This window comes from Aulonocara stuartgranti (genome assembly GCF_965226115.1).
Source record: "Aulonocara stuartgranti genome assembly, chromosome: 17".
Lineage (NCBI taxonomy): Eukaryota > Metazoa > Chordata > Actinopteri > Cichliformes > Cichlidae > Aulonocara > Aulonocara stuartgranti.
In genome coordinates this window covers 35,178,972-35,206,687 of record NC_138953.1, presented here as the reverse complement: position 1 = coordinate 35,206,687, position 27,716 = coordinate 35,178,972, and the positions used below count along the sequence as shown (strand labels likewise).

Genomic DNA, 27,716 nt, shown 5'->3' with positions numbered 1-27,716 from the left:
GGGGCATGTTCAAAAGACACAGGAAGCCCAGATGCTCCAGTTTTCCACTAGCACTTGAAAGCTGCATGCATTTGTGGATTTGTAAAAAGTTAAAGTTGAAGACTCTCAAAACCCAATATGCACATGTGACATGTCCCTTTGTATCAGCCAAATGTATTCATTTGTATTTATTCATTTTCTAATATAAAGATTGTACACAAGTGTTTGGATTGGAATGTACCTTTGGTGTTACTCAACTCATAACCATCAAGTTTTGTTAAACCAGACAACAGACACTGAAAACTTATTATACAGCATAATTGAAAATAGCGTAATTTCCAAAATGAACTACGTGTTGTATTCAGCAGTGACTATTGCTTCCTCTTGCTAGCTATGAAAACCAGTGTAGCTGTAAGGCACTTTCACAGTGGCTTCACTTTTTCAGCTTTAACTACATCCTACGTTTACATACAGTCTGTTGTTCAAACCTGACAAAGTGGTGTTTTGCTGCAGGTTCCAACTTGAACAACATGTTTTAGAGAAATGAACCAAGCAAGCATTTAAGTGAGCTTTGAAGTAGGAGTTTGCTCTCCTTTAGTGCAATTGTCACAAGTGTTCACCTACAAGCACCAACCTGTTTTAAATCCAGTTGTATTACAAGCCAGTGTACACAAGGAATGAGGTGCCATAGGTGTAAACCTGAGTAACATAATAGTGTGTTTAATCCACCAGAGTTTCCATTTAAATAGCAGGTAAACACAGGCGTTACTGATCACATTAGTTAAAGGTCTGTGCCTAAGCAGAAAAGAACAATGGCTGCTGTGAAAAAGGCTCTATGCGACTCCCCCCCCCCCACCCCCCACCCCCCTTCCCTTTAAAGCTGCCATGCTTAACATCCAAGTCCCCGAATTTGGATTATTTTTTCAGACTTAGGAAGTTCCCCTTCGGAGAGCAAAGGCAAAATGGTTCAGGACAACATACAAAGATTTTTTAATCCGCACTTACAACAGTAATGTTTCTTTGTACAGTCATTATACGTTACAGTACAAAAAATGAAACTACAGTTAATATGCCATATTAGTCCATATCAGTATTCTGCATTTCCATGTATTTATTCTGCATCCTATTATGTCTACTGTTAAGCATAATCTAATTTTCCCTAAATACAAAAGGAAAACCTCTGCAGTTATTTATCACAACATAACAATATGATACAAATATGACAAAACAGCCATGCAGTGTTGTCAGATACATAAAGGAGCATTAACAAGTTGCTCTCTAAGTGTTAGGTGTGAACATCCAATGATTCACCTGTTCCTCCCGTGACTTTGCTTTTATTGGGTTACTTATAAACTTTACCGATGGATTCACAGACTCAAGAACAAGTTTGTCTAAATTACTTTTGTCCCTGAAAAACATTCCTTTCCACTCTGAAAATTCTTAATTCAAATGTCAGGATACTTTTTTAATTTCTTCTGCCTTAATTTATCACTCAAAAATCGTCAACCCACTACTTTCGCCTGAGTCCACCGTGTATGTTATGTTTTAAAGTAAGTGGATCCCACAGACCACTGAAGCCTCACAAGTTGGAGTCCGCCTCAGAGACGGGGAAGTAGCCATTTGTAGTCTTGGTGGTGTCTACCTCTGGAGCAAAGATAGCCAGTAACCTCTCCTGCTCCCTCTTGGTTTTAGGTAAGTCGTCAGATGGTCTGATGAGCAACTGGATGCGCTGTGAACGAGCAAACAAAGATTAAAATCAGGAACACGTCAGTTGGGCACAAATGTTTTCCTCTGACAGGATGACCAGCATACCTCTCTGAGTGTCCCCTGGGTGGTGCTGATCTTATACACCATCCAAAGTGGAATGCAGACCATGGAGGAGAGAGCAAGCAGCCAGCCGATCACATATCCCCACCACGGGTACACATACTCATTGTTGTACTTCAGAGGAGTGTATTTAATGAGGGAGAATGCAAAGGTGCCCTGCAGAGACAAGGTAACAGGGTACGGCAACTAGTGAGGATCAACCTGCTTTATTTCCTCTTTTTTTTTCACTAATAGAACATTTATTGTCATTTTTGGAAGTTTATCTACTTTACTGAGACTCACAATGCACGTGGCAGGGGAGAAGAACAACCAACAGCACTTGATATACGGTCCTGGCCGGTAACCAATCATATCCTCAATGTTATCATAAAAGCGATCAGCGCCTGGAAAAACACGATTTAGACACATCTCATCGTGACACAGTGTAAAACTCCCAGCTGGGTTTCTGCCAGTAACTTGGGTGAACACTCAGAATTACTCGTCAAAGCTTGTGCTATAATCTTACATGCAGTTCTGTTTGCTTACCGTAAACCCACGCAATGCAAACTGTCTCAAAGATGGACATGAAGAGAAGACACATGCCGCTGGCTGCGTAGTAATCAAAGAGCTGAAAGACATACATGCCCCCCTAAACAGATACAAACCAAAGAGGTATAATCATACAAATATAGCTTACAGTTACAGTTTTAGACAGTTTTTTATACTCTTGGCTCCGTATGATGTCACTGAAAGGAGATATCCCTAATATGGTAATCTTAGACACATAGCTTTTGCTGCACACACCTGCAGAACCCCTTTGTTTTTGTCTTTTTACAAGGGGCAGCCAATCAGAAGAAAGCTGGTTTAAAGGGTTTAAGGTTAGGATGGCTTATTGCAAAACTATTCTAATAAGATCCAAAAATAAAAACAGAGACCTGGAAATGAGCATAATAGGTCTCCTTTATCTAAAAATGAATGGTAGCTTGAAAACTGTACAGTAAAATACTGTTATATAGTATAGTGCTGTTATTATACAAAGACCCTGAAACCTTGAAGCCCAAAAGTTGACTATTTCAGCCCTCATCCTAAAATTGGGAGCATTGCATAACAATGCTTGTCACTTACCTGAGAAGGGTCGCACAAAACCATTGACGCGCTTGTACTTACAAACTGAGGACTTGTTGACACCTCTACAGAGCATTCATGCTTCCAGCTGTGCAGAGGTGAAACCACGTCAACTACGTTGGATTCTAGTAAGAGTTTATTTAATCAGAACAAAGCATCCCACCACCAGCCGCAATCCCTCCACCCCAGCAACTGCCCAATTTGTTAAGAGTATGTGTTGAGAGACAACAGCTTTAACATCACATGATCAAGCAAACTGCTGCTAAAGGCATTCATTCCTGTTAGGAAACAAGGGATGACACCACAGCTTTAAAAAAAAAAGAATAATTTAAAGACACTCGTATGAAATCATTTACTACACACTACAGGCCAATTTTACTTCTGTACTTGTTGATCTTTGGCTGTGTGAATCTGTGTGTTTATAGTCCCAGAGTGTGACACCTACCTCCATAAGCATGACGAGGCCCATGAGGAAGGAGACCAGGACCACGCCTAACAGGAAGAGCTCCCGGCGGTACTTTCGACGGAACACGGCTGGGTACATGTCGACGATGGCCGTCACAAGGCTCTCCACGCACACAAACTGATGTAGGAGAGGGGAAAAGTCATTAATAGGAATGCGATCATCACTAAAGCAATCATGAAAAAGAAAAAACATCCAAGTGGCGGAGCGTGTTATCTGAAAATGGTGCATAGCTTTGTACCTGACTGTCCAGCCCTAGAAAAACAATCATGATGAAGAAGAGGGCCGCCCACAAGGGAGACAAGGGCATCATGGACACAGCACGAGGGTAAGCTATGAATGCCAGGCCAGGGCCTGTGCAGAGACAAAACAAACAACTTAAATTGAACAACCACAAACCAACCTAAGTATCAAAACAAATTAGTGTCACTATGGGATTACTGCTATTTTGCTTGATATCAGGCCTCACCAGATTCTGCCACTTCTGAAATGGGAACATTTTGCTCATAAGCCATGAAACCCAGGATGGAGAAAATCGCAAAGCCTGCCATGAAGCTGGTGCCACTGTTCAGAAAGCACAGCGCCAGGCAGTCTCTGCAACAATATGTTAAGTGTCCTTTTACTGCGGAGTTAAGCATCAGATTCGGAAAGGCAATTATAAAGTAAGAGGTGATGATGATGATGATGCTTGAGTTAGTGATTTTAATTGAGTCTACCCACCTTGGCGACCCCCAGCTGCTTCTTCTTCTAAATATTAAGAATTACTTCGAATATAATCTTAAAAAGAAACTTCAGACTATTTAAAGGGAAAATTCACTCAAAATTTTTATTATTTTATTATTATATCAATCTTTTGATGAGGTCTGCTATGATACTTGCCTTATCTATTCTGGTGGCAGGGTCCGGGGCTGTAAAACTTTGTGCAAGGAATGTGATATGATTTGAGCCAGCCATGCGCCCTTCTGTCCGATGACAGTGACAGTGAGGTGAGTTGCTGGCGATATCTTGAACTTTTCCGTTAGTAAGCGCTGCTGTTTTTGCCGCTGTGAGTTGCTGTTAGCCTCTGTTAGCCAGCATGAGTAAAACCTTTGAAGTGAATCTAACATTGTATAACATAGAAAATAAAATTTAAAAATACTATGTGAAACTTTAATCAAAGTGTTTATCAGAGGGAAAGTGCGATTTTGAGGACGCTGGAGTCTAGCATTAGCTGGCATGATGTTAGCTTACAACTAGCTGTTTTTGCTGTTTAGCTGGCTCGTTGTCAGCTGTCTGGAGATATCAGGGTCACATGTTTAAGCTGCTGACAATAAGTAATTGAGGAAATATCAAGAATAAATATACATTTTATACATGTTTTTATTTGTTAGAGCACTGACTGCAGAGGAGGAAAAGGATGATGTGTGAATGAGGGAGGAGATGTTGAACATATACATGTACAAATCTTAAATTGTCATATATAGTTTGAAAGAGCTATTTGGCATGTTGTGTATGTGGCTGTTTTCTAGCCACCTACATAAAACGTGATTTTAAAAATGCCACATAACATGGAAAGTTATTTATCAGTTTCACATGGGAACTTACTTTTTTCACTGCAGACGGAAGTGTGCACCAACTTCAATGGAGTGGTAATGTTTGCTAGTTGTACAATGTTTTGTTTGGCAAATGTATACGGTAGAAAGTAATTAGTCTGTATGTGAAACGGCTCACACAGTTTTTCAAATGCTTTGGTTGGCTGGTTGGTTTGAGTGCAACAAAAGTATGTAATTTTAACTTTTAATTTAAAACTGGGCAACTCGCACTAAAAAAATCTAAAAACAAACAAATGTCAAAAATGAGCAACTTATTGGCTTAAATAATCTTGAGAAATGACTTTAATCTATGTAAGCGTGTAATTGAATAAGCACATGGATACTGCATTGCATACATACCTATAGCAGTTATTATTATATTTATTGTAACTGCCCAGAGCAGTCAGCGACCCCAGACAGATGGCATAGGAGAAGAAGATCTGAGTGCCAGCATCCATCCACACCTAACACAGGAGAGATATGAATATAGAGATATAGAGATTTCAAATGCAGTGCTGTGTGACCAGGAGGATTGATGTGCTACATCTTTCCATAGACATTCAGCCATCACTGACTAAAGCAGGTGGGCAAAAGTGAAATGTCTGTTACTGGATTTGCTCTAGCTGAACATTTATTAACCATGCTTCCATAAATAGCAAACTGAGATGATATTGCACTATTTCAACAACCAACACTTGCCGTGCAACTGTTTTGAAACACCATTGGGCATTTATTTAGGGAGTTATTTTTGGACTTGGTCTGTAAATCTGAAAAAACACAATTAAAAAGTTTGCTTATTTGCCCCAAAATCAGCTAGATTCTTGTAGAAATCCTACTTCTCCCATACATTTTAGTTAAAGATTCTTTTGGTCACTTAAAAAGCCACTTTAAAAGGTCTTGTTCCATAAAAAGGGGGGAAAGCCTGATTTTGTGTCTGCTTTCAGCTCAGTCCTGGTAGATCTTGTGTTTACAGTCCCAGTGGTGTCTTGACCTTGCATTTAATCCCCGCGGTCCCTGTCTCTTTCATGGAGAGCAGATGGACCCAGCAGAAACAAGTTCCCCCCCAACCGAGAACCATGGGGTACCTGCTCTTGGTTCACGTCACTCTTTGAAAATTTTGTGACTGGTCTAAGTGAGTTTTGTGCAAATGATCTTCATACCTGTGGATCTGCCAGTCGCCCCAAATCAGGGTAAAGGTAGAACTGGATGCCGATTCCAGCGCCAGGAAGGGTGAGTCCTCTGATCAACAGCACAATCAGCATCACGTAGGGGAAGGTCGCAGTGAAGTAGACCACCTATATCGACACACGCATATGTGCAAACAGGAAACATGCCAAAATAATCACCACATGACATCCATCACGTACCCCAGAGCTGCCTCTGAGTCCCCCTCTCACCCACCTTTCCTGTGGATTTCACCCCCTTCCAGATGCAGAAGTAGCACATGACCCAGGCGATGAACAGACACAGGGCCAGGTCCCCATTCAGCGAGCCCATTTGGTCAATACCTGGGGAAATCCTTAGTGCTCTCCTCCTATTGAAACGGGGAAAAAAAACACACCAGTGACAAACCATCTAAATCATTAAGTCACTATCTGCTTTTTATCGAGGGTGCCACAACTCACTCCCAGAACTCAATGACAGGAGAGGTGGTGTTTGGGTTGATCATTTGGTCAGTTGAGGTGTTTCTCCTCTGAAACTCCACACAGTTTTCTGTAGGGGAAAAACCACATAGAAATTATTTACCATTGCACTATAAGAAGGGGAAAAATACATTCTAAGAGGAAACATTCACGAAGCTTTGTTGTGTTACCTGTATTCCACGTATTGTTGCAGGAAGACCAAGGTAGGTCCCAAGAGAAGGAGAAAGACAGATAAAAAATCCCCCAAGCCAGAACGATGATGTAATAGAAGTTCAGCAGAGTCACTATCACTTGGGTGCCATAGCCAAGACCTGCACAAATGATATTTAAATATACGTAACAATATTCACCTTTATAATTAGTATATTCTGAATATGAAAAAATATGTATGCTTAGGGCTGATGTTGGTCTTCCAAAACAGAATAATAATGGAGATGAGGAAGAGAGATCGCCCGCTTAAATTTGAGACTGAATTTATAATCCTTCTTTTTCACGTACAAAGTCATGAAAGATCAGACACCATCATATCATAAAGACCTCATAGTCCCATATTATCCCAGTAAAGCATGCTGGTTTGGACTGAAGGCTTACTTGTGATTTGTAGAGTTTCTAAATATAGAATGGGAGACAGAGTCTCAGGGTTCAGGAAGCAGACACCCTCTCTACTTTTCAGATTAGGCTTAAAACTTTCTTTGATGAAGCTTATATTATACTTAGGGCTGGATCAGGTGACCCTCAAACATCTATTAGGTATGCCGTTGTAGGCTCAGGCTGCTGGGGGACTTCCTGTGATTCGCTGACAATTTTCATTTTCAGTCCCTATGAAGCTATTTTTTCCAGATTACTCTCTTCTGTGTCAAAATCTAAGAATGTACGTCTCTTTTCTCTTCTTATGCTCCTCCCTGAACCTGGTTCTACTGAAAGGAAGTTCTTCTTCCCCACAATCACCAAGTGCTTTCTTATAGAAGGTTTGTGAATCAGTGGGGGTTGTCTCTCGCTAACACTGGCAGTTCTTTACTTTACAATACAACGTGCCTTCAGGAGATTCCTATTCTGATACGGCACTATACAGATAAAACCAAATTTACCTGAATCCTCCTTACCTTCAAACAAAGGACTGATCTTTCTCCAGCAGGTAATGCCTCCCTCACTGGTGTACTGGCCCAGTGCTACCTCCAGGAGGAAGACGGGAACACCACAAGTAAACAGGAAGATCAGGTAAGGGATGAGGAATGCACCTGAGTTGAAAAAGAGCAAATGATTAAGGGTTAGAGTTTATACTGAAGGTATACTCTGTTCAAATGCAATGTATTTCTACTGTCTGCACCTTTAATATTGAATCTGATTTGGAATAAAGTACAAAAAAATAAAAAGGAAAGGAGACCACATAAAACCATGAAAGCCCGCAGAGAGGCCGAGGGCATGTGGCTTGTTCAAGTTTTCTGCCTCTCTGCAGAAACAGCTGCTGTGAGCGAGGAGCAACAACAGCTGTCTGACCCCGCTCATTCCCAAACTCTGACCCCGCCACCCCATGGAGGGCGAGAGAGAGAGAGAGAAATGGGTATCTAATTTAGCAGTCAAACAAGCATAACATGCAGCCAATGAAGGAAGAGCTGTTTTTCCAAACAGATTTTCAGAAACTTTGAATGCACCCGTTTTTACTTCTATCATCAAATCATTTTAAGGATGAATTTTGCCTTTGAATGAAGTCTGCAACTCGCGATAACAAGTTTTGTCTCTCATTAAGTCCATTAGTGAACAGAGATCAATTTCAGAATCTGATCAATTTCAGAATAATACTAAGATCTTCAGGTGTTTGCTTAACATACCTTTTGTACAAATTAGTGACATGCATGAATTAGTTGATGGAAAACTGCAGAGGAGCACTCTTTATCTTCTCTACTTAGCTCATCTTCCCACTCACCTCCCCCGTTCTTGTAGCACAGATAAGGGAACCGCCACATGTTGCCCAGGCCGATGATGGAGCCGGCGACTGACAGAACGAACTCCAGCTTATTGCTCCACTGACCCCTCTCCTCCATCTTCACTTCAGAGGGTGGCAAGTCACTGGCATGGCTGGTATAATTGGCGAGGCCGGCGTTGACAGAGTCTCCTGTACAACAGATGTACACGAGGATTGCAGTAGGCCATGGAAACTCGATGGCTGACACCCATATCGCCTGAATTGGAAGCCGATGTGTCTGCACACCAAACTGTTCCAGCTGTAGAGCGCACCAAGTTCAAATATATGTGCACTTACCTTTCATTGTGGTGTCACTCTTGTGACGAGCTTGAAGCTGAATCTGTAGGTTTCAGTTTGACTGGGGCCAAGGTTTGACTATTTAACGTGGCTGGACAGAGAGGTGGGGTTTTGTAATGCTAAACCAAGGCCAGCCTCCACTCTTTCCCTGCATGGGGTCCCTTCCAAGCAAAGTACAACATCCACCATGTCTGTACTGTTAAAATAAGATGCAATGTAATAGTCCAGGGGGATGACATTTGACCTGTCAGCCATAACTCATGTTCTTGTTGCAATGCACTTTGGCTACATAGGTCTAAAGAAACAAACATACATGTTTGTTTACATCAACAGATGCATTCTAAAAGTTAAACTAGTTGATGGAAGCTTTTCCACAAATACGGTGCTAAGGTCTGAAAGAAATACATGTTTTGCTATATAGCAGATAGACCATTGTTTCTCCTTTCATCTATGTTTAGCATTTTGGTCAAAAAGTCTTCTCAGTGGATGAGTCTGAAGACACAACATACAGCAGGTGGTGGAAGATGTGGCTGCATAACAAAACAAAAGTTATGTAATTCTTTGAGTATCCTGCAGCCCACCATGGTTGCCCTTTCTTTCTGTCTGTCTGATAGAGGTGCCTCACTCAGACGGTTGCCAAAAGCAGACGGGGTCAGTTCACACTGGATCTGACCTGTGAGTCAGGAGTGGACATCAGCACAACCCCCACCCTTGCCATAATCCTCTACTCGCCCAACAGACCTGCGTACAGGTAGTGATACGTATAAGCTTGACCAGTTAATTTTTCACCGTGATAATCGAGGCCCTGCTTTGAAAATGAATGTCACATAGCTGATGTGAGGTTTAAACCAGTTTGAAAAGAAATCAATCAACCACTCAGTGACACATCTTGAGGTCACTCCCCCCCGCCTTCACAAACAAGAAGTTTAGAAGAGGAGATGGTTGTCGTTTGTGTGCTTCGTCACATGGAGAGAAAAAAAACAACAACATTGCAATTTGTACTTATTTGACTAGGAAGAATTTATTAAAGGTGAGAAACAAAACAAAACAAAAAGCCACAATCCATTGGTTTAACTGCCTTAAAAGCTATGTACATTATAAATAATTCCACTACAATACAACCATTTGTTTTTCCTAGTCAAGACCTACTTATTGAGATGTTACTGTCTCAAGGGCCTGGCAAGAGGGACAGAAGGGGAACTAATGTCCTGGAGCTGGGAACAAATTTGTCTGTTTGCCACTGAATACAACAGCTGGAATAAGTGAGTGTTTGACTGCAGGTAAGTTATTAATGCCTTGTTACTGCTGAACTGAGGACCAGGATGAAGACGGCAGGTTTTTCTAGACCTAAACTGCTGTAGGGGGATTATACAGAGAGGCCACAACATTAAATCCATCTGCCTAATATTTTGTGAGTCCCCTTTGTGACATCAAAACAGGTCTGGCCCTTTGAAGCAAGGTCACAGGACCTCAGAGGGTGTCTTCCGGTTGCGGGCGCCAAGATATTGCAGCAGATGCAGCGATCGGGCTTATTCTGGTGCATCCTGTGGATGGACTGACATGTGGGGAGGCCATTTCAACACCTCGAGTGTAATGACGAGCCTTTTGTGAACAGGACCTCTGTCATACAGGAGCAAATTAGCCACATTTGGGTGGATGTTAACAGTATCACCCACATGAATACCGATACCAATGGCTTCCCGGCTGAGTGACGCACTGCAACGAGATGATCGAGGTCATTCACTTTACTCGCCTTTGGTTTTTAATGTTGTGGCTGATACATGTAAAGTCTGTTTGCAGATCTCAGCACTCGGAAACAGGAGTGTTTTTCTTGTGCTTGACACTCCCAACAGTTACAGGAACTGTTAACTTGTCTTGAGGTTTAAAAAACTAGCCTGGATACTGGGCATATTGTGAAGTTCTCTGTCATTGGCCCATGTTTTTTTAAGTGCTAACTGCCCTGGTGAGAATCCTGCTGTTGCTGATGTGATGTCGCTGGGTTTAAGTGAGAAGCCGATGACCAGGAGGCAATCACCGATGACGATGGCACACTCTGCACGCTGCTGCCGCACATTGACGTTGTCAGCACAACGACGCTCTCCTCCGACACCTCCTCGACGGTCATTCCTCCACCGGCGGCCTTCCGGGAGCAGTCCATGCAGATGTAGTCCTCATTCTCGGCCATCTCGCATGACACACCCACACAGACCTGGTGGAACCACTCGTCACAGCCGCCATCACACTGAACCCAGTCGACCTGGGAAATAGGAGAGAAAAGAACAAAAAAACTCACGTGATGAATTCAGAAATGTGAGTGAGTGAGACAATGACTTTGTCAAGCAAGACACTAAATTCAAAGATAATATTTAACAGCACTCAATCACGTCAGTGTGGACAGTGAAACAAACTTGCTTTTTTCACCACAACAACAAATTTGAAAAGAAGCTGCAGCTTTAATTCAAGAATTTTAATGAAAATACTGCATTAGCAATTAAAGAAGTCTGTTTCACAGCTACAAGTCAGTCACTGTTCAACTAATGTTTGATGTTATTTACTGGAATACATGACTACAACAGAGTAGATCATCTTGGACACACTTCAATTGTTGATTTTCAAAACATTAGAAATAACAAAACAAAAACAAATGTATTTACCAGCGCAGCTAGAAAAAAGTGGTTTTTGCTGTAACGTGAAGCTAAAAAATTTGAAGTAAATTATTATCATTTTCTTTTAAAGGTTACCTTCCTTTCAAAGTAGCGACTAACACAGCACTATGCCATCGTTTTGGGCTACAGTCACGAGCATGCCCTGGATAAATCATCGGTGAATCAAAGGACAGAACTGTAGGGCTAATGATTCCTTAGATTTGATTGGCAGCGCAGACTCAAGAGAGAAGAAGACTAGCCACTGGTTAACTTTGTGCAGTCTGCAGTAGCGTTTCTGATCAAGACGACATCAGGTGGCCTTGTTAATATGTTATGTCTAACTCTCTTTGAGGTGTTCCAGTGCGGTTACCAGCTGTTACTATTCAATAAAAAGGTACCCGATGTTCATTGTGAGAAATGTTTGTTATCCACTCTGGTTTAATAAAACAAACACACATTCAGTGAACGACACCACAGTATTTCCCAGTCTCCTCAGATGGAATCATCAAACTGTCGAGCGGCTCTGTATGCAGACTGATGTTCCGTCTGACACCATGTGAACATCACGACACAATCATGGAGGCCTACAGTTTAACACTGCAGTATGTTTGATTTCGTGCAGTCAATATGGGCTTAAGGGAATTTCACAGTGCAGAACATCAGTAGATACAGAGCCCTGACAAAATCCACATCAAGACTTTGAAAGCTCTGCTCGTGCTTGCTGTACAGCTAATCATATGGGAGCAAATCAACTGCATTTAGGCGTGTAGACAACGTCAACATGACCTGATGCAGTTCAACTTGAGCATTAGAACAAGGAGGAAAAGGTGATTTAGGTGACTTTGAATGTGACATGGTTGTTGATGGGCTAGGCTGAGTACTTCAGAGACTACTGATCTGGGATTTACCCCACACAACCATCTCTAGGGTGAATATCTAGTGAGCAGAAGTTCACTGGGAGAAAATGCTTTGTCGATGCCAGAAGTTAGAGGAGAATGGGCAGACTACTTCAAGCTGAAAGGAAGGCAACAGTAAATAAAACCATGTCCTGACCATGCCACTTAATGACCACCGTATACACACTTTGTACATAGCTTTGTAGATGGCTACTTCCAGCAGGATTACGTCACAACGCTCAAATCATCGCAAACTAGAATCTTGAACATGACAAGGACTCCACCAGTCACCAGATCTCAGTCCTCTAGAACCCATTTAGTGCATGGTGGAACGGGAGATATACACCATGGATGTACAGCTGACAAATCTGCAGCCACTCTTTGATGCCGTCAGATCAATATGGACCAAAATCTCTGAAGAATGTTTCCAGCACCTTGTTGAATCTATGCCAAGATTCAACAATATTGAGAGCTGAGGTGCATCCAACCAGGTACTAACAAAATATATTTGTAGACATAAATTTCTTCATAATAAACTATATTTCAGTCCTATTTCAAGGACGTAGATGTGGTCTACTACCTTGAATCATGTGAGATCAGTTTAGTTTCCTTGCTCCCCAGGTTTGAGTCCACATTTAAACCAGGTGAGCAGGGAATAACCTCTGAGACCACGATGGATCACAATAAAGTAATGACACAAATAAGATTAAGAATATTCAACAATTTTTCAACATATTATATAATGGTAAAAATGGTAAATGGCCTGTATTTGTATAGCGCTTTTACTAGTCCCTAAAGACCCCAAAGCGCTTCACACAACCAGTCATCCACCCATTCACACACTGCCATCACCAGTGTGTGAATGGCAAGCTAACATTGTAGTCACAGCCACCCTGGGGCGCACTGACATCATTAAGTTTGATGGACACAATCTTAATGTTAAGATTGTGTCCATCAAACATCTATGATTTCCCCCTTGTACCCCTTTCAACACATATCTGGATCTGCAATGGTGAAAATCGGTCGCAAGTGCCTTGAGGCGATTGTTGTTGTTGTTGTTGTTATTTGGCACTGTATAAATGAAACTGAATTGAAATGTTAGTTCGTTTTTTATGGATAATGACAGGTGTGCTCACCTTATCTTTACACGGCCTCTGGCAGTTTTTGGCTGCACACACTGCATTCTCATCATTGGAGTCCTCTGCCCCCGACCAATCATACTTCGAGGGAATGTCAAGAATCTTCTTCTCCTTCCTCTTCTCCATCCCCTCCCTGATGGCCTCTGCCTTTGCGGCCGCTTTCTCTTTCCTCTTTCTCTCCTTCTCCTCTTTGGCCAACCGTTTGGCCAGTTGCTTCATTTCCCGATTCTTTTCCAGGTTGATTTTAAGTTTTTTCTTTTTGGGTTTACCCCCAAGGCCGAGCTCCAGACCCACCCTCTTTAAGTCTTTGGACTTGGGCGGTCGGATATCTCCCATCGCCGAAGTTCCACTGGCAGCTGCAGCAGCCATCAGCATGTGGTGGTGCTCGGCTCTTTCCAATTTGCGTTTCCGTTTCTTCTCGGAATCTTTGAGCTTGATCTTCAGAGGCTTTTCAATCAGAGAGTCGTCAGGCTGGAAAGAAAGGAAGGGGGAGGGGGGGGAAAAGAGCAAATGAGAGCGATCACTGCCATTTCTTATTCTGCATTTACTGCATACATTGTGTGTAATTACACCATCAGAACAAACAAAAATGATTAATCTCAGCATTAAGTCTCTATCCAGCTGTGCAATCAGGTTGCATAATGGCTGAACTTCCTACCTCCATGACCTGCAGGAATCTCTCCTCAGAGGGTGGGTGAGTGGCCTGCAGGATTCTCCAGATGTGCTGGGTCTCATCCAGGGACACCTCCAGCAGGTCTCCAAGCATCATCAGGTCCTCCAGCTGGGCTTTAGCCTGCGGGGACAGCTCAAGAACAGGTGGCTCAAGGCTCCGAGGTACCAGCGGGGTCTTCCTGGGCTGCTTTCTGGGTGTACCCAGATCTGAAATGTAAATATTTTGAGTATGAAATGGGAATCTCCCAAGGAGTAGTTAATGTAATTGTTTATTATGCAAATAAATGCCAAGAGGGAACAATGGGTAAACAGACTCAAAGCAAAGGGATTGTATTAAATAAATGCGGCCTCACTTTGAACACAGGACTTGGAGGCTGAGGAGTAAGCGTGCTCGACACAGAAGGAAGGCGTGGCAGCCAGCCACATGTGACTGACCACCTCCTCTGACTTCACGGGAATCTCCTCATCACAGAACAGGTAGGGCTTCACCTCACCAGGGTCCTGGAGCCAAACAGTCATACAACAACAACACAAGAAGTCAAAATAAAGTCCTATGACACCCCAATTTAAATCACACCACTGATGCCTTCCATACCTTCATATCATATCCGTAAGTCTCCCTGATGTCTTCGTCTGAATCAGTTTCCTCGTCGTCGTAGTCCACAGAGGGACGCGGTGACGTGGCTCTGCTGAAACCAGACTGCTGGAAAGTTTGGATATGACCCTGGGAAACACACACAAACACACACGTACTCTTTAAAATTTCTTCTCACAGGAAAGCTTTTATCTACTGAACTTATCAAAGAAATAAAAGCAAAACAGCAATGATTCTTCAGCTTGTTGTTGAATAAAAACTGTTTTGCCTGATAATTTCCCTAGAGGGTAGATTTAATTTCAGGTTTCAGCTCACCAGTCTGAAATGTGAACTTTCAGACTGCTAAGCCAATCCACTGGCCTTTTTATCTTTTTACAGATTCCTGCCCTCTGCTGGTGAAGTGCACATTTACATCCAAAGCATCAATCTGTATCTCAAAGAGAATTTCTAACCATGCAAAATTATTAATGATCAAAGTACCTGTAAGTCAGGATTGGCAGCAGCTTTCTGCAGCTCAGCGTTGATGATCTTCTCCGTTTTCTCCCTCGCAGCTTGCTCGACCATACGCTGACTCAGCACAGACAGCTTCGCCAGGGCCGAGGACAACTCCTCTGTGGCCAGAGCTTGGCGTGCTCGGTCCTGTTAAGAAAGTTTAACCAACATAAGCGCAGGTAATAAGCAGAGACCAAAAGAAAAAACACTGAGAAGCTCGGATGCTACCAGTTAGGCATTGTAATTTATATGCGTACCTGCCAGCTCATTGCCCTCTCAGTCAAACACTGCAATGCTTCTCCTTCTGGCAGACGCACTGGCAGCTTCTGCAGTGAAACTAACAATGACAGAATGGTCTCTAATCTCGGCCTCCGTGATCGCTGGCACAGCGGACACAAGAATTTGGAGTCTTTACTATTGCTCTGCCAATTCACACCAATCTTCTTCTGAGATCCAGTCTTAGGCAGAGGGACGCAAGCTCCGTGGAACCAGTCTTTACAAAGTTCGCACTGCAACATGAAGCCGCTGGCAGTCTTTCGACACAAACAGAACTTGACCTCCTCGATGCGATCTGCCATGGCCATCTTAGCTAAATTTGCAGCTCGGAGTGAGTGAATGGACTCCACTTCTTTCTGCTCTTTGGCTTTGAAAGCTGCTACAACAGTAGAAGGGTCCCGCACCTCCTCGTGGTTCTCCTCCAGATCACTCAGGGTGTCTGGGTCAAAGCCGCCCCTCTCCTTTTCCATGAGCTCCTTAACACGCTTTCGCTTGCTCTTGCTGTTGCCGTATACGCCAATGTCCACACGAGGACTGAGGACCTAAGAGATATTTGTTATAATTATCATACAGACTTTAAATTAAAGACATTTAAATATTTCTGCATCTCAGCCACAAGTAACATCAAATGTTTCCATGACAGCCCACCTGGAGCAGTGTGTACGTGGAGTTCTTCTTGAGGAACGTGCGAGCAGTCCTCTCCCTCCAGGCTCGAGCTGCAGCTACCTGAGACTCCACCTGAGCTAGCGGATCGAGCCGCACAGGGATGGAGCGGCCCCTGGCCAGCAGGCTCTCCAGCTGATCCAGGTAAGCATAGCTGCTGCCGTTTTGGATGGCCTCCACCTTGGAGGTCCACTCCTTGGCCTTTAGCAGGGCCTCTCGGAGAGCCAAAATATTTGGTAGATACGCTGGGATGTTCCGAGCTTCCAGCACAATGCTCTCAAGCGTTGCCATGCTGTGACGAGGTCTAAGATTATAAGAGCACAAACAAATGTGTGAACCGTCTGATTTTAAAAGGTAGACTTTTATGGGCAATTTAGATCTCCATTCACATGTGAAACCTTACCTGGCCTGCAGGCAGGCGCGAGCTTTATCCTCCCATCTCTCTGACACGGTAAGGATTTCTTGGAGTTCAGCCATGGCCTTCTCCACGGCATGGTGCGGTGCCAAACCCACCCCAGAGTCGATCAGCCTCTTCATGAGCTCCAAAGTGACGCGGTGGGGCTCAGCAAGGGTGGCACGCACCTGAAATTTGATGATGTTCTCAGTCTCTGTTTTGCTCAATCTTTTGATGTTTATGATTTTGACTCATATCTGTCACTGCAAAGATTTTGCTTCCTTTACACTGGCACATAACTACTTAGAAATCTAAATAGTTCTAACAATATGATAACATTCTACAGAAACGGAGAGCAATACGATGTTAGTCTTAAGTTGACTCCTTTTCATTTCCGCTTGGTAACAAAAGTGGAAAACCTTGTGTTTTTGCAAGGACAACAACTAATATCGCCTGATGTGGGCTCACCTCATCAAGCCACCGGGCCTGCTGGAGCTCCTGTTTGAGTCTGGGCAGCTCTGGCAGCTCCACATCCAGGCCACTGCCCAGATCCAAGAGCGCCTGCAGCTTGGAGGAATCTGGCATCTCATCTGACAGCGCCACCTGGGCCCGTTCATGAAAGTCCTCCACATTCTCCAGTAACTCCTGGCAATACGGGCAGTGACAGACACATTTAGAGGTAAAGGAAAAGCAGGAAATGTCAGGGAGTGGTTTAAGAGTATTGGTTGAATGAGCTGGGGGAGCAGAGAAAATTACACAAGAGAGGCTAAAACTAAATTTAAAAACCCCCAAAACAAAACAAAAAAACAATTATAATTGGGATCTATGTATCGACACATGGAACTAACTTTGACTTGTCGCGCCTGGCTGATGATGCAGGGTAGCCTGTACAGCTGCTCTACGAACGCTTTCAGCTCATCCACAGTCAATTTGGTCCGATTGCGATTGCTCTCAGAACGCAGGCGGCTACTGGAGATGCACACAGAAAAAGAGGGGAGAAAAAACCCCAAAGATTTAGTTCCTCTTTGAACAAAACCACCTACAAAATTAATACTGAAAAGACTTTTTAAAAAACTGATATCAGGCCCAGTAACTTGCGAGCGGTAAATCAGCACAAATCATTGTCCTGACCTGTGCCTCTGCTTGCGGCTGAGCAGCAGCTGGGCTACAGAGGAGCACGTCTCTGCCTCTTTGACCATCTCCCTCAGGCGACGGAACAAAGCGTTCTCAGGATACTTTCTGTCCTCTGCGTCCTCGAGCAAAACTTTGAGTTCAATGAGATCTGTGAGGGAGTGACAGAAAGAAAGAGCAGGAGAAAACAAAGATGAGAAAGGATTTAGATATAATAAAGACATAAATAGCTAAATTTAGGGAACAAAATGCTTGTAGTTTATAATGCAATAAAACAGAGACCTTTTTTGTTTTTCTGGTCTGCAGCCAAGGCTTCTGTGACCCTCTTTGCCCAGGTATCATAAGACTGAGCCCGAGTCTTCACGCCATACAGCATGGAGGGGAACTCCTCCAGATCATAGCGATACCTGGAATGGATTGGACAAAAACTGCACATGAAAATTTGTTTTAAGAATTTACTACCAACACAAGCTTGTGCAACTCTTAACATGATTAAAGTTTACGCCATGAATTAAAAAAAGGAAAAAAAATCCCACCTAAGACACTTGTCGCCAAGAGGACAGTCACAGAGATCTTTCGCGTGGTGGAGACAAACCAGTCGGTCTGGGCTGCAGGAACAGGTCAGCGCAGACAGGAAACAGGTGGTCTTACACTTGTAGCACTGACGCTCATCGTCCGGAACGAGTTCAAAAACCTCCAGCTCGGACGACAGTACCCCCTGTTGGCAATGAGGAAAGCGATGCTCAAATAATCAGAATGGGTTGCATTACATGTATAACATCCACAAAACAAAAAAGAAAAACATTCACCATTTCCTGGACAGCCTGTCTGAGTTTTGTTTCTTCATCCATCATCTCTTGCATTTCTTTATAGACGGCAGCAGCCAGCTCCACGTCGAGGCTCTCGGGATCTGCAGCCATCTTGCAAAGCAGCTCCTCGTGGGAGAAAACGCAGTACCGGTGGAGACGCCGGTAATGGGCGACACACTGGCGGCCCATTGGCAACTGAAGAATGGGCGAAAAACGAGCAAAGTTTTGGCAAAATAATATACATAAAAAATTCAATATTTAAAATAAAAGAGGAGTTTGTATTTTTGCTCCCTCACCCAATCAGCTGTGCAGAAATTAACAGCCTCTGCAAAGTTGTAGCCCTGGTTGAAGCCGCTGTGGTAGGCCCGGGGAAAGGTAACCACAAACTCCCCGGCACACTGATTGGTCCTGTACACCTGAGGAGAGGAATATATATGTAATAAATAAACATGAATATCTCCACATGAATATTTAACCAGATCAAATTCCAACCCAGAGTACGGGCTACATACAGGGACACCATGCTCCATGAGGACGTTGGGATTCATGATGGTGACAAGCTGATGAAGGAGGTCAGGCTGGGAGTCAAAAAGCTCTGGAGCTAACTTTTTCATGACAGCCTCTAATTTCTCTGCTGCAGAGGCCGGGACTCCATACCAAGTCTTGGGTTCTCCCCTGAAGAACAGAAGGAAGACATCAGAATGTTCTTTTAATATTTAGGGCTTCTATTGTACCATAACTCCACAGGGCAGACATAAACATAAGATCAACTATAAAAGCCCTACTGAAGCAAAGGATTACCACTGACATGCAGAATTTTGTTTTCATCAACACTACTACTTATCTGCTGCTTCCAAAACTATACTTCATAAACTTGCCAGTGAAGAAAATTGATGGAGTAGCTCCAGTGGTCTTCGATGTGCCAGCAGAAGGAGGAGAAACACATGCCCACGTAGAGCCAGGGTACCTTCATGCCTGAGATGTCCACGTTGATGTGGGTGAGCACAGATTGCTCCAGCACTGGCATGTTGTTCAAGTTCCAGCCTGAGTTTGCATAATCCTAACAGGAAAGGAAAAGAGTGCTTCTATTCAGAGCAAATTTGAAAGTATTAAATAAATAGATTGGAGGCTGGAGTTTGCTAGATGGAACCACTCAATAAAATACAAAATAAGATGATGTGTGTGCAATTAAAAATCTTTAGCAGAATATATGAGAAAATGAGCTGACAAATGTGCCTCCCCATCAGTGATGGCATTTTTTTTTGGGGGGGGGGGGTGGGGGGGGGGGGTGGGGGAGAAAAAGAGCAGAAAAATATTACTTTTATTAGATATTATTAAGTAATAATATTACTATTAGATTTAGTTTACTTAAACAATACTGTCTCTACGTGTTACTTTTCAACTTTTGTCAAGGCAACACATCACCACATTACGATATTTATACTGTGTAACCATCTTCTCACCTCCTCATCTCCCATCAGCCTCCTCTTTCCGTCCCTGACAGGGAATCCGCTGCCGACATCCTTGGAGCTGATGTCTGCTCCATACTCTACAATGACATCCTCCTCAATGCTGCTGACCAGACGCCAGAACTCCTTCTCCACCAACTCTGTGGGGACCATCTGAGGAGTGTAAGATGGATCTTATGACATATCCTGTTTTAGGTCTTCGCTGAAAGGCTTGAGAGCAGCATCCGTTTACTCATTCTAGCTCTACTGAGTAGATTTCACATACATGAACAGGCATGTTGAAGTAGTCAGACTTGAAGTGGTCGGCCATCTCTCCGAAGCTTTGCAGGCTGTACTCCCTCACAGCTTGCTCGAAGCCAAATGCCTCCCTAGGCTTACTGCATTCCTGTGTAGGAGCATGAACAATTCATTAGAGTTACTGCTTTTGAAGCCACGCCCATTTGAGTAATTAAACTTTAGGTCGGTTGCTAGAAACAGACTTTTGTCTCTCTGTTCTATATATTTCTTTCAGTCTTCACCCGTATACTCAGTATGATGAGTACTATAGTAACTGTAAGAGCACCAATCTTTGACATGAGAAACATTTGTGGTATACCACAGATGGCTCAGGGAGAATAAAAGCACATTCAGCGCCTACCTCAGCAACACACTTAGGGCACCGCCAGTCTCCTTTGGGTACGTCCTGCAGAGGTGGGATCAAGCAGAAGGTGTGGTAGCTGTCGTCACAGCCATCACACAGCAGGAGCCGGTCCTCTTCGTCCCCTCGTCCACACACAAGGCAGAGATAAAGGTCGATCTGAGGGTTAGCGCCACATTTTTTTTTTTTTTTTTTTTTTAAAGGGAAAACAAAACAAGATGCAAAAATTGTTGTGGTATTGAATAACATGGTTAATTTTGACACTCAACACAATGAAATGATGAAATCACACTCACAAAGTTGACCTCCAGGGTCTCCTTGCGTGGTCTCATCTTGATGGCGAAGGCCTGGGCTTTGAGGTGCCGCTGCTTCTTGTTGAATCCATCATCTAAGTGAATTGGAAAACTACAGTAAGAGGAGTGGCTCTTGGTTTTTGTGTTTAAAAACAAAACATAAAAACAAAGCCTACACAAGTCAATCAAAATTTTTGTTTACCAGCTGATACGATCTCCAAGCCGACCATCTTGGGACTCGCTCCAAAAATTTTAAGGGTTTTTGGCTCCTTGTTTTCCCGCTAGAGAACAACAACAATAACAGCATTAGACTGTGAAACAAAGTGATCCTGCTAAATGTTAAGACATCCTCGGTCATTCCTGACACAGGAATCTGGATGTGCAGAGGGAATGCCAAAAGTTAACGTGTCAAGCACTTTTTTAAACTTTTATTTTGGGGGACTAATTGTTCTGCTACAAATGATAACTTCATGACCCATTTGCAACAATGTTATCAAATGTTACACTCAATGAAACGCATTAGTGCTCATGGCATTTTTAACTTTAGGTCAGCATGGGTTACAAACTCAACTCTGAGTTAATGTCTGAGCAGCTTCACTTTACCTCTGATTTCAGGCGCCTGGATCGTCTCTCTGGCAGTAGCCGCTCTTTGGTTTGCAATCCATCACCTTCTCCATCTTTATCCTTCTCATCCTCCTCATCGTGCTCCTCTTCCTCTACAGCCTCCTCGCCAACTCCCTCATCTACCTCATCCCCATCATTTCCCTCATCATACAACCTTTGGAGGCCCTAATCGGAGGCAAAATGATCACTGAATAGGTTACCGAAGAAACCCAGGATGTTATTTGGCCCAAAGGTTATTACAAGCTATTAGTAACAGGACATTTATATACAGTATGAAGTGTTTTGGGAGAAACTTCCCTAAGTACAAACATATACATGCAATTTAGACAAGAAACCTCAGAATCTACTTATGATGGTCTAAAACATATTAGCTGTTGTTTTCCTCCCAATTATGATATAAAATGCAGTTAAACAGCATTCAGCACCACTCACAGTTAGTGTGGCTCCAGTCTGGAAGAGCTCATAGGGGTAAAGGATCCTCTCATAGTGAGAACGTAGAAGAGACCCGGTGCCTTTTCCAGCAGGGTAGCCCATTCGGCTGGCCACCTTGGACCATAATTTTTCTTTACACACCGTCTCAAAGCCGCCCTCGGATGACACAATCTTTAATGCACACAAGGAAAACATTTTTTTTTTAAGCTCTTACCACTTAATCTATCTAATCATCCAAAATAGGTTTTAACATCATAAGGTAAAAAAACAAAACAAAAAACAAACAACTTTTTTTTTGTGCTGCCGAAGGGTCCTTATAGGGCTGCTCGATTATGGCAAAAATGATAATCACGATTATTTTCACTGAAATTGAGATCTCGATTATTTGACGATATTTATTTAACCCTTTAAGACCTACCATAGAACCAAGTCCGCCAGAGCTTATATTATTTTTTTTACATGCTGTAGTGCCATTTGTGGGAGCATTTCAAGTTGCTATACATCAATACAACTGTTATAGCCCATATTTTAATAATATGTATGCATTAAGTCCATAGTAACTACATTAATTGCAAAAAAGTGCAATAAGCTACAAAAAAATTGAAAATCGTTTTTTTTTTTTTTTTTTTACATATATTTCTACTTGGAGAAATTTAAGAGGTTTATCCCTCAAAACTTTAAATACAAAAAAGTTGCAAAAAATAGTTTACAACAACAGGAAATTTATTTTGAGTGTCTTCATAGTTTTATTTTGGAGATACACCAATTTTTATATACTGCAGGAAAAATGAAAGAACAATCCTATGATGCAAATTTGCAAAGAAAACAGCAGGTGCATCAAAATAAACTATTTCCAGCTGTGCAATTCGAGTTCTAAGCATCCCAGAAACTATTCAGAAAAGTCAAACATGACTTATAAAAACACCAGTATAGGCTTTTAAGGCCTACAAGTAAAAAACTACATTTTACGCGAATATGGCGTCACGTCCGGTGTCGGACAGGAAATGGCGGACATGCGATAGTTCGCGCTGACGTCTGTTTCAATGTGGGAAGTGTTACGAACAGCTGATCAGATTGGCAAAGCGTGTTTCTGGAATATTATGTTTTTGTTCCTGCAAGCGCTTTTTATGCAATTTTTTGCAAAGCTTTATGTGGAAGGAAACTGTGACCGAGGACAAGCTGATGTCATAAGATGTAAGTTTCATATGCAAAAAAAATTATTGCGCTAGCTTACATGATTCAGGTTCTACAGGGATTTAAAAATAGTTACACAAAACGGAGCGTGCTGCTCTGACCGGCTTTAAAGGGTTAACAATAACAATGTATTGAATAATGACTTTAAAAAATAATAGAAAATAGTGTGCAAATACTGATAACAGTGCAAATGTTTGCAATATAAGAAATAAATGAAAAATGTAAACATCTATGTTTAGTGAACTTTGCAGTGTTGCTCTATGGTGCAGCTACTCCACCATAGCAAAGTTTACACACTGTGTCTACTTGATCCACGTCTGTCTCCGCGAACCCATAATGTTTCCACACCACTGAAGTTTGGGGTTTTTTTACCTCTCTTTTCAACCAACGGCAGTCACTCTCCTCTCCAAATAACTTCTGCTTAGCTTTCCGAGCTTCCCTTGGGTCCTCTTAATTGTTGTGACACGTGTTCGAAATGCAGAGAGGTGCGCTCGATTTGCCACACGGAGCAGCGCGAGAGTAAAGCTTGAGGGAGGTGCTAATAATCGGCTCAGTCATTTTTAATGATCGTTGAAAGCCCAGATCGTAATCGTGATTAAAATTCGATTAATTGAGCAGCCCTAGGTCCTTATTTACAAAAGTTCACTAAAAAAAAAAAATCTATTTTTAGGTTAAAAAACAAAAATCTGAACACAAAACAAAAACAAACAAACAAACAAACAAACAGAAAAAACAAAACACATCCATGCTGACTGGTTCCACCTTGCTGAGCTGGTAGAGGTCCAACAGTTTCCTCTCCACATGAGGGAATCGAATCTTAGATCCCTGCAGCTCCCAAAACTTTGCAATTTGATCCAGAAAGTTGAGCTTTACGCGAGTGAGCGCCTGGAAAAGCAGCAGAGAAAGAGTAAAAAGACAGATTAGAAAAATCAGAGGCTGGTATTCATTTTGTTTCCACATTTTGGTGCCAGGAAAACCAAGAAATTTGCATTGGGGGGAAAAAAAAACAACACACACACACACACACACACACACACACACACACACAAAAACAACAACAGTATGTCCAGACACCAGATCTATTTCGACAACTTCCATACATAAATACTGTTTGAGATCAGTAAAAAATAGGTAATGCAGTCTGATAATGATAATCTGCGCATTTCTAATATATATAAAACAACATTGCAGCTGTCCTGGTGCCCTGAACTGAAACAACACATATCCAAAATTTGACTTTAAGGGCATCCATGACATCAAACGTTGGACACAATTAAAACTAAACTGAAAAAAATAATAATGCAGCTTTTTGTTTTGTTTTAATAACCTTTTCCTAGTCAAAATAAAAACTGCAGTGTATTTTTCCCCCCTGAGTGAGACTTTTCTTTCTTGGTGTCCACATCTCCTCAGACCCGACATGGTCTGCCCCCATTCAGGTCCAGTCCAAAAAGGCTACATAGTGCCTGTACCACCTCTGACAACTGAGGAAGTTCGGGGTCTCCCCAGTGATCCTCAGGACTTTCTATGCAGGCGCTGTGGACAGCATCCTCAAACAGAACACTGCATCCTTGTATAGGAACAGCTGTGTTAAGGATCAAAAAGCTCTTCAGAGACTGATCCATACAGCAGAACGCTGCTGCAAGACTGCTCTCCCCTCCCTACAGGACATCTACACCTAGAGAAGCTCAGATATTGAAGGACCCGTCCCAACCAACTGTTCCATCAGGCAGAAGGTTCCGCACCATCCGGGCAAGAACAGAGAGATTCAAGATAAGCTTCTATCCCCAGACCATCTGTGTCTTAAACCAGAACATGCCGCCCCACTCCCCACCCACAGCATTCATAAGTGACTGAGAGAGGACTTATTCTCAACACATCCCAACCTGATTCTTCTCGCCTTTACTACAGCACTAGACACTTTAACACCCACTGCACAATGTACATTTTTAGATTTTCAATTTAAACATTTCAAGATTGTTTTATTTTATTTTATTCACTTAATGTACATAATTCACTTACTTACTGCATATAATGTGGTCTTTTGTATAATTCACTTAATGTACATAATGTTCTCTCTTTTTGCACAGTCAAGGAGTGTGTCAGGACACGTTCCACTGCGTGTTGTACTCATAACTATGCATGTGACAAATAAAGGATCTTGAATCTTAATTATCTATCATACACACAGCCAAAGCAGTAACAATAATGGCTTCAGTCTCATTATAAACAATGACTGGAGTTATTTTATTTATTCATTCATTTGTGGCAAACTCACCTCAAGTTCATTCAGCCTTTGCACTCGAGGAGTGAACCGGAAGTTGCGTACATCACAGGCAAACGGAGGCTGCCAGTCCTGATTGACAACAGAAAAGAAATATTACATTCACCAAAACAACCTGAGCAATGAGGAAATCATTGTGACAACACGTGACTAGTTTAAAGTAAAAATCAAAATCTAAATGTATCTGTTGCATGTATGCATGTAGACGCCATTAGGCCCAATGTCTACCATCGTTCCACTTTAACTTAGCTAGCCACCACTTTAAAACCAAAACACCAGGTGGGAGTGAGGAAAACAGCTACATTTTCTTCGCACTTTCGCCCACAATTTTTCTGAACAACAAACGGAAAGCAGTGCCAAAAATGTTTAATTAAAAACTGAAAAGAAACTGAGCCTCGTTTGACCTCTATTTAGACTAATGGCAACTAGTAGCGTCGCTGCGTTTCGTAAAATCCACGCAGGCCCAAAGTAAGCCAGCTCAGGATCACAAAGAGACAACAAACCAAAAACCTCTGCAGACCTTTAGTTTTATAAAAAAAAAAAAAAAAATACCTGAGGGGGTCGGATTTTGCAGATGCCCGTCTTCTCTGCAATAGGTCGGATCTTGTTGATGAATCCCAAAGGATCCGAGAAATCCTCCCAACTCGGCTCAAACACCGGGCATTCAGGAGGGGGCACGAACTCCGCAAACGCAGACATATCGGCGTCCATCCAGTGACAGTCTTTAAAAAAATATATCAGGGATAAAAGTGCGCAAAGTTGAGCCTCAGGAGTCCATAATTGTGTTAGCTGCAATTGTTTCTTCCTTCTTCTTCTTTAGTGTCCATCGTGATTCTTCTAATGTCCCCAAATAACAAATCACGTCAGTGACAGGAGCATCCCAGGGGCGAAACCTAATGTGATGTGAAAAGTGAAGGCAAAAAATACAACAAGAACCGAGTCAATGATGCATGTCACTCCTGTATCCGTAAACAGAGGGCCAAACCAGGCCGGGGTATCACCACCAAATCCTCCCCCTACCTGGGACGGAGGGCAGTGTCAGTCCAAAAACACCACCATTGCTCCTCTCAAACCAAAGCTTCAGGAGGAAAAAAAACTGCGGTGAAGACTTGGCCGCAGACGATTTGGAGAAGAAGTTTTACAATACCCAACACACAAAAACACTCCGTCTATTATGTTAAACAAGCTAGCATCGCTTCTGCACTACCTGGGCAGTGCATGCTTTTTTTCGTGAGGATGCATTTCCAACAAACTTATCTAAGGTTAGCTGTAATGTTCACTAGCTAACGTAATCACGCTAGTGAACTCGTCGATGTCCTCCAAAATAAACTCCAGCCTCTTCGTCCTCCTACTCTGGTGGCACCAGTCAAGCTTGAAAACAACACGGATAAGCCTAGTACCAAGCGTACACTGTTGACTGTTTCCTTCTCTCCGCACATCAGCCCCCATTCATTGAAGCATTTGAGGCGACGGAGAACTAGCACACAGCTAATTTCGTAAGCTAAAAGAAGCTTAGCTACCACTTCCCGTTGCGCAGCTAACATTGACGTTAGCTGGCACAGTCGGCTGAGAAGAACGGTCCTCCGTGGTTTAAGCAGGTTAAATGAAATCGCATATACAAAAGCAATACTCTCTTTGCTTTGTTTTACCGGAGGCAGCTTTCCGTATATTTAAACGTCGTCTATACCTATTGTAGTCGGATTAGCAAACGTGCTAGCTACAACTAGCAAGGAAAGGGAAGAGCTCTTATGGTGCTTTCATGGACACTCGGAAAAAGTTTCACTACTTTTGAATTCATTGCTGTTTTTTCATCTAACTTTGATGCTTGCGTGAAGAAAATATATTTGGTAACAAGCGCTAATAAATTCATATTAGTTGTAAAAATCTGCTGGATTGATTGCTGTCACAGTTCTGCGTTTAAGCAAAGGTGCTGGAAAAATCAGCAGTACGAATGCGGTTGGCGGTGTCAGTAATGTATCTTCGAGCAGATGTCGGTTAGAGGGGATCTCCTTAATGTGGCACACACTCAGGCTGTCAGCACAGCAGCCCCATACGCCTGTTGATCACATATTTTGTTTATACATGCAACGTGTCAGAAGAAATTTGGTTGGAAGGCAGCTTGTTTCAAGCCGTGGGTAAACTGGGTATATAAAAGCTCAGCAAAAGATAAAGAATGATTATTTGTAATTGTGCACTTAGTTGATTCCAACAATCCAAATGTCTGTAA

At 42.5% G+C, this 27,716-nt stretch overlaps 2 protein-coding genes and 1 long non-coding RNA gene across 7 annotated transcripts; 1 reads left to right on the top strand and 2 right to left on the bottom strand.

The window, feature by feature from the left end:
* Positions 1-966: 966 nt before the first annotated feature.
* Positions 967-9,598, bottom strand: LOC309691819 (sodium- and chloride-dependent GABA transporter 2-like). The gene is made up of 15 exons (XM_082509781.1): positions 8,848-9,598; positions 8,512-8,700; positions 7,691-7,825; positions 6,758-6,898; positions 6,570-6,657; positions 6,346-6,478; positions 6,105-6,239; positions 5,305-5,408; positions 3,843-3,967; positions 3,615-3,727; positions 3,356-3,493; positions 2,332-2,434; positions 2,089-2,189; positions 1,792-1,962; positions 967-1,708 (listed from the first exon to the last, which is right to left on the bottom strand). The coding sequence occupies exons 1-15, from the start codon at positions 8,852-8,854 to the stop codon at positions 1,559-1,561; spliced, it is 1,833 nt and encodes a 610-aa protein (XP_082365907.1). The 5' UTR covers positions 8,855-9,598; the 3' UTR covers positions 967-1,558.
* Positions 6,814-10,046, top strand: LOC309691822. Of its 3 annotated transcripts, none has more exons than XR_014272123.1 (3): positions 6,814-7,555; positions 7,720-7,805; positions 9,986-10,046. It is a non-coding gene; the product is annotated as an uncharacterized lncRNA (long non-coding RNA). The 3 variants fall into 3 exon arrangements; XR_014272124.1 differs by lacking the exon at positions 9,986-10,046 and adding an exon at positions 8,529-8,617; XR_014272125.1 differs by lacking the exon at positions 9,986-10,046 and adding an exon at positions 8,534-8,606.
* Positions 9,608-27,646, bottom strand: kdm5a (lysine demethylase 5A). 3 transcript variants are annotated; one of them, XM_082509759.1, is made up of 29 exons: positions 26,510-27,646; positions 26,042-26,382; positions 25,484-25,561; positions 23,971-24,093; positions 22,015-22,185; positions 21,562-21,747; positions 21,161-21,239; positions 20,962-21,053; positions 20,666-20,824; positions 20,294-20,413; positions 20,023-20,181; positions 19,438-19,619; positions 19,072-19,234; positions 18,856-18,975; positions 18,560-18,754; positions 18,287-18,468; positions 18,033-18,157; positions 17,751-17,901; positions 17,468-17,588; positions 17,088-17,264; positions 16,629-16,807; positions 16,211-16,529; positions 15,544-16,104; positions 15,275-15,433; positions 14,795-14,923; positions 14,553-14,700; positions 14,186-14,406; positions 13,525-13,998; positions 9,609-11,104 (listed from the first exon to the last, which is right to left on the bottom strand). In XM_082509759.1, the coding sequence occupies exons 2-29, from the start codon at positions 26,198-26,200 to the stop codon at positions 10,799-10,801; spliced, it is 5,238 nt and encodes a 1,745-aa protein (XP_082365885.1). In that variant the 5' UTR covers positions 26,201-26,382; positions 26,510-27,646; the 3' UTR covers positions 9,609-10,798. The 3 variants fall into 3 exon arrangements, with proteins under 3 accessions (XP_082365886.1, XP_082365885.1, XP_082365884.1); XM_082509760.1 differs by lacking the exon at positions 26,510-27,646 and having other exon boundaries at positions 9,608-11,104; positions 17,468-17,585; positions 26,042-26,503; XM_082509758.1 differs by lacking the exon at positions 26,510-27,646 and having other exon boundaries at positions 26,042-26,503.
* Positions 27,647-27,716: the final 70 nt, after the last annotated feature.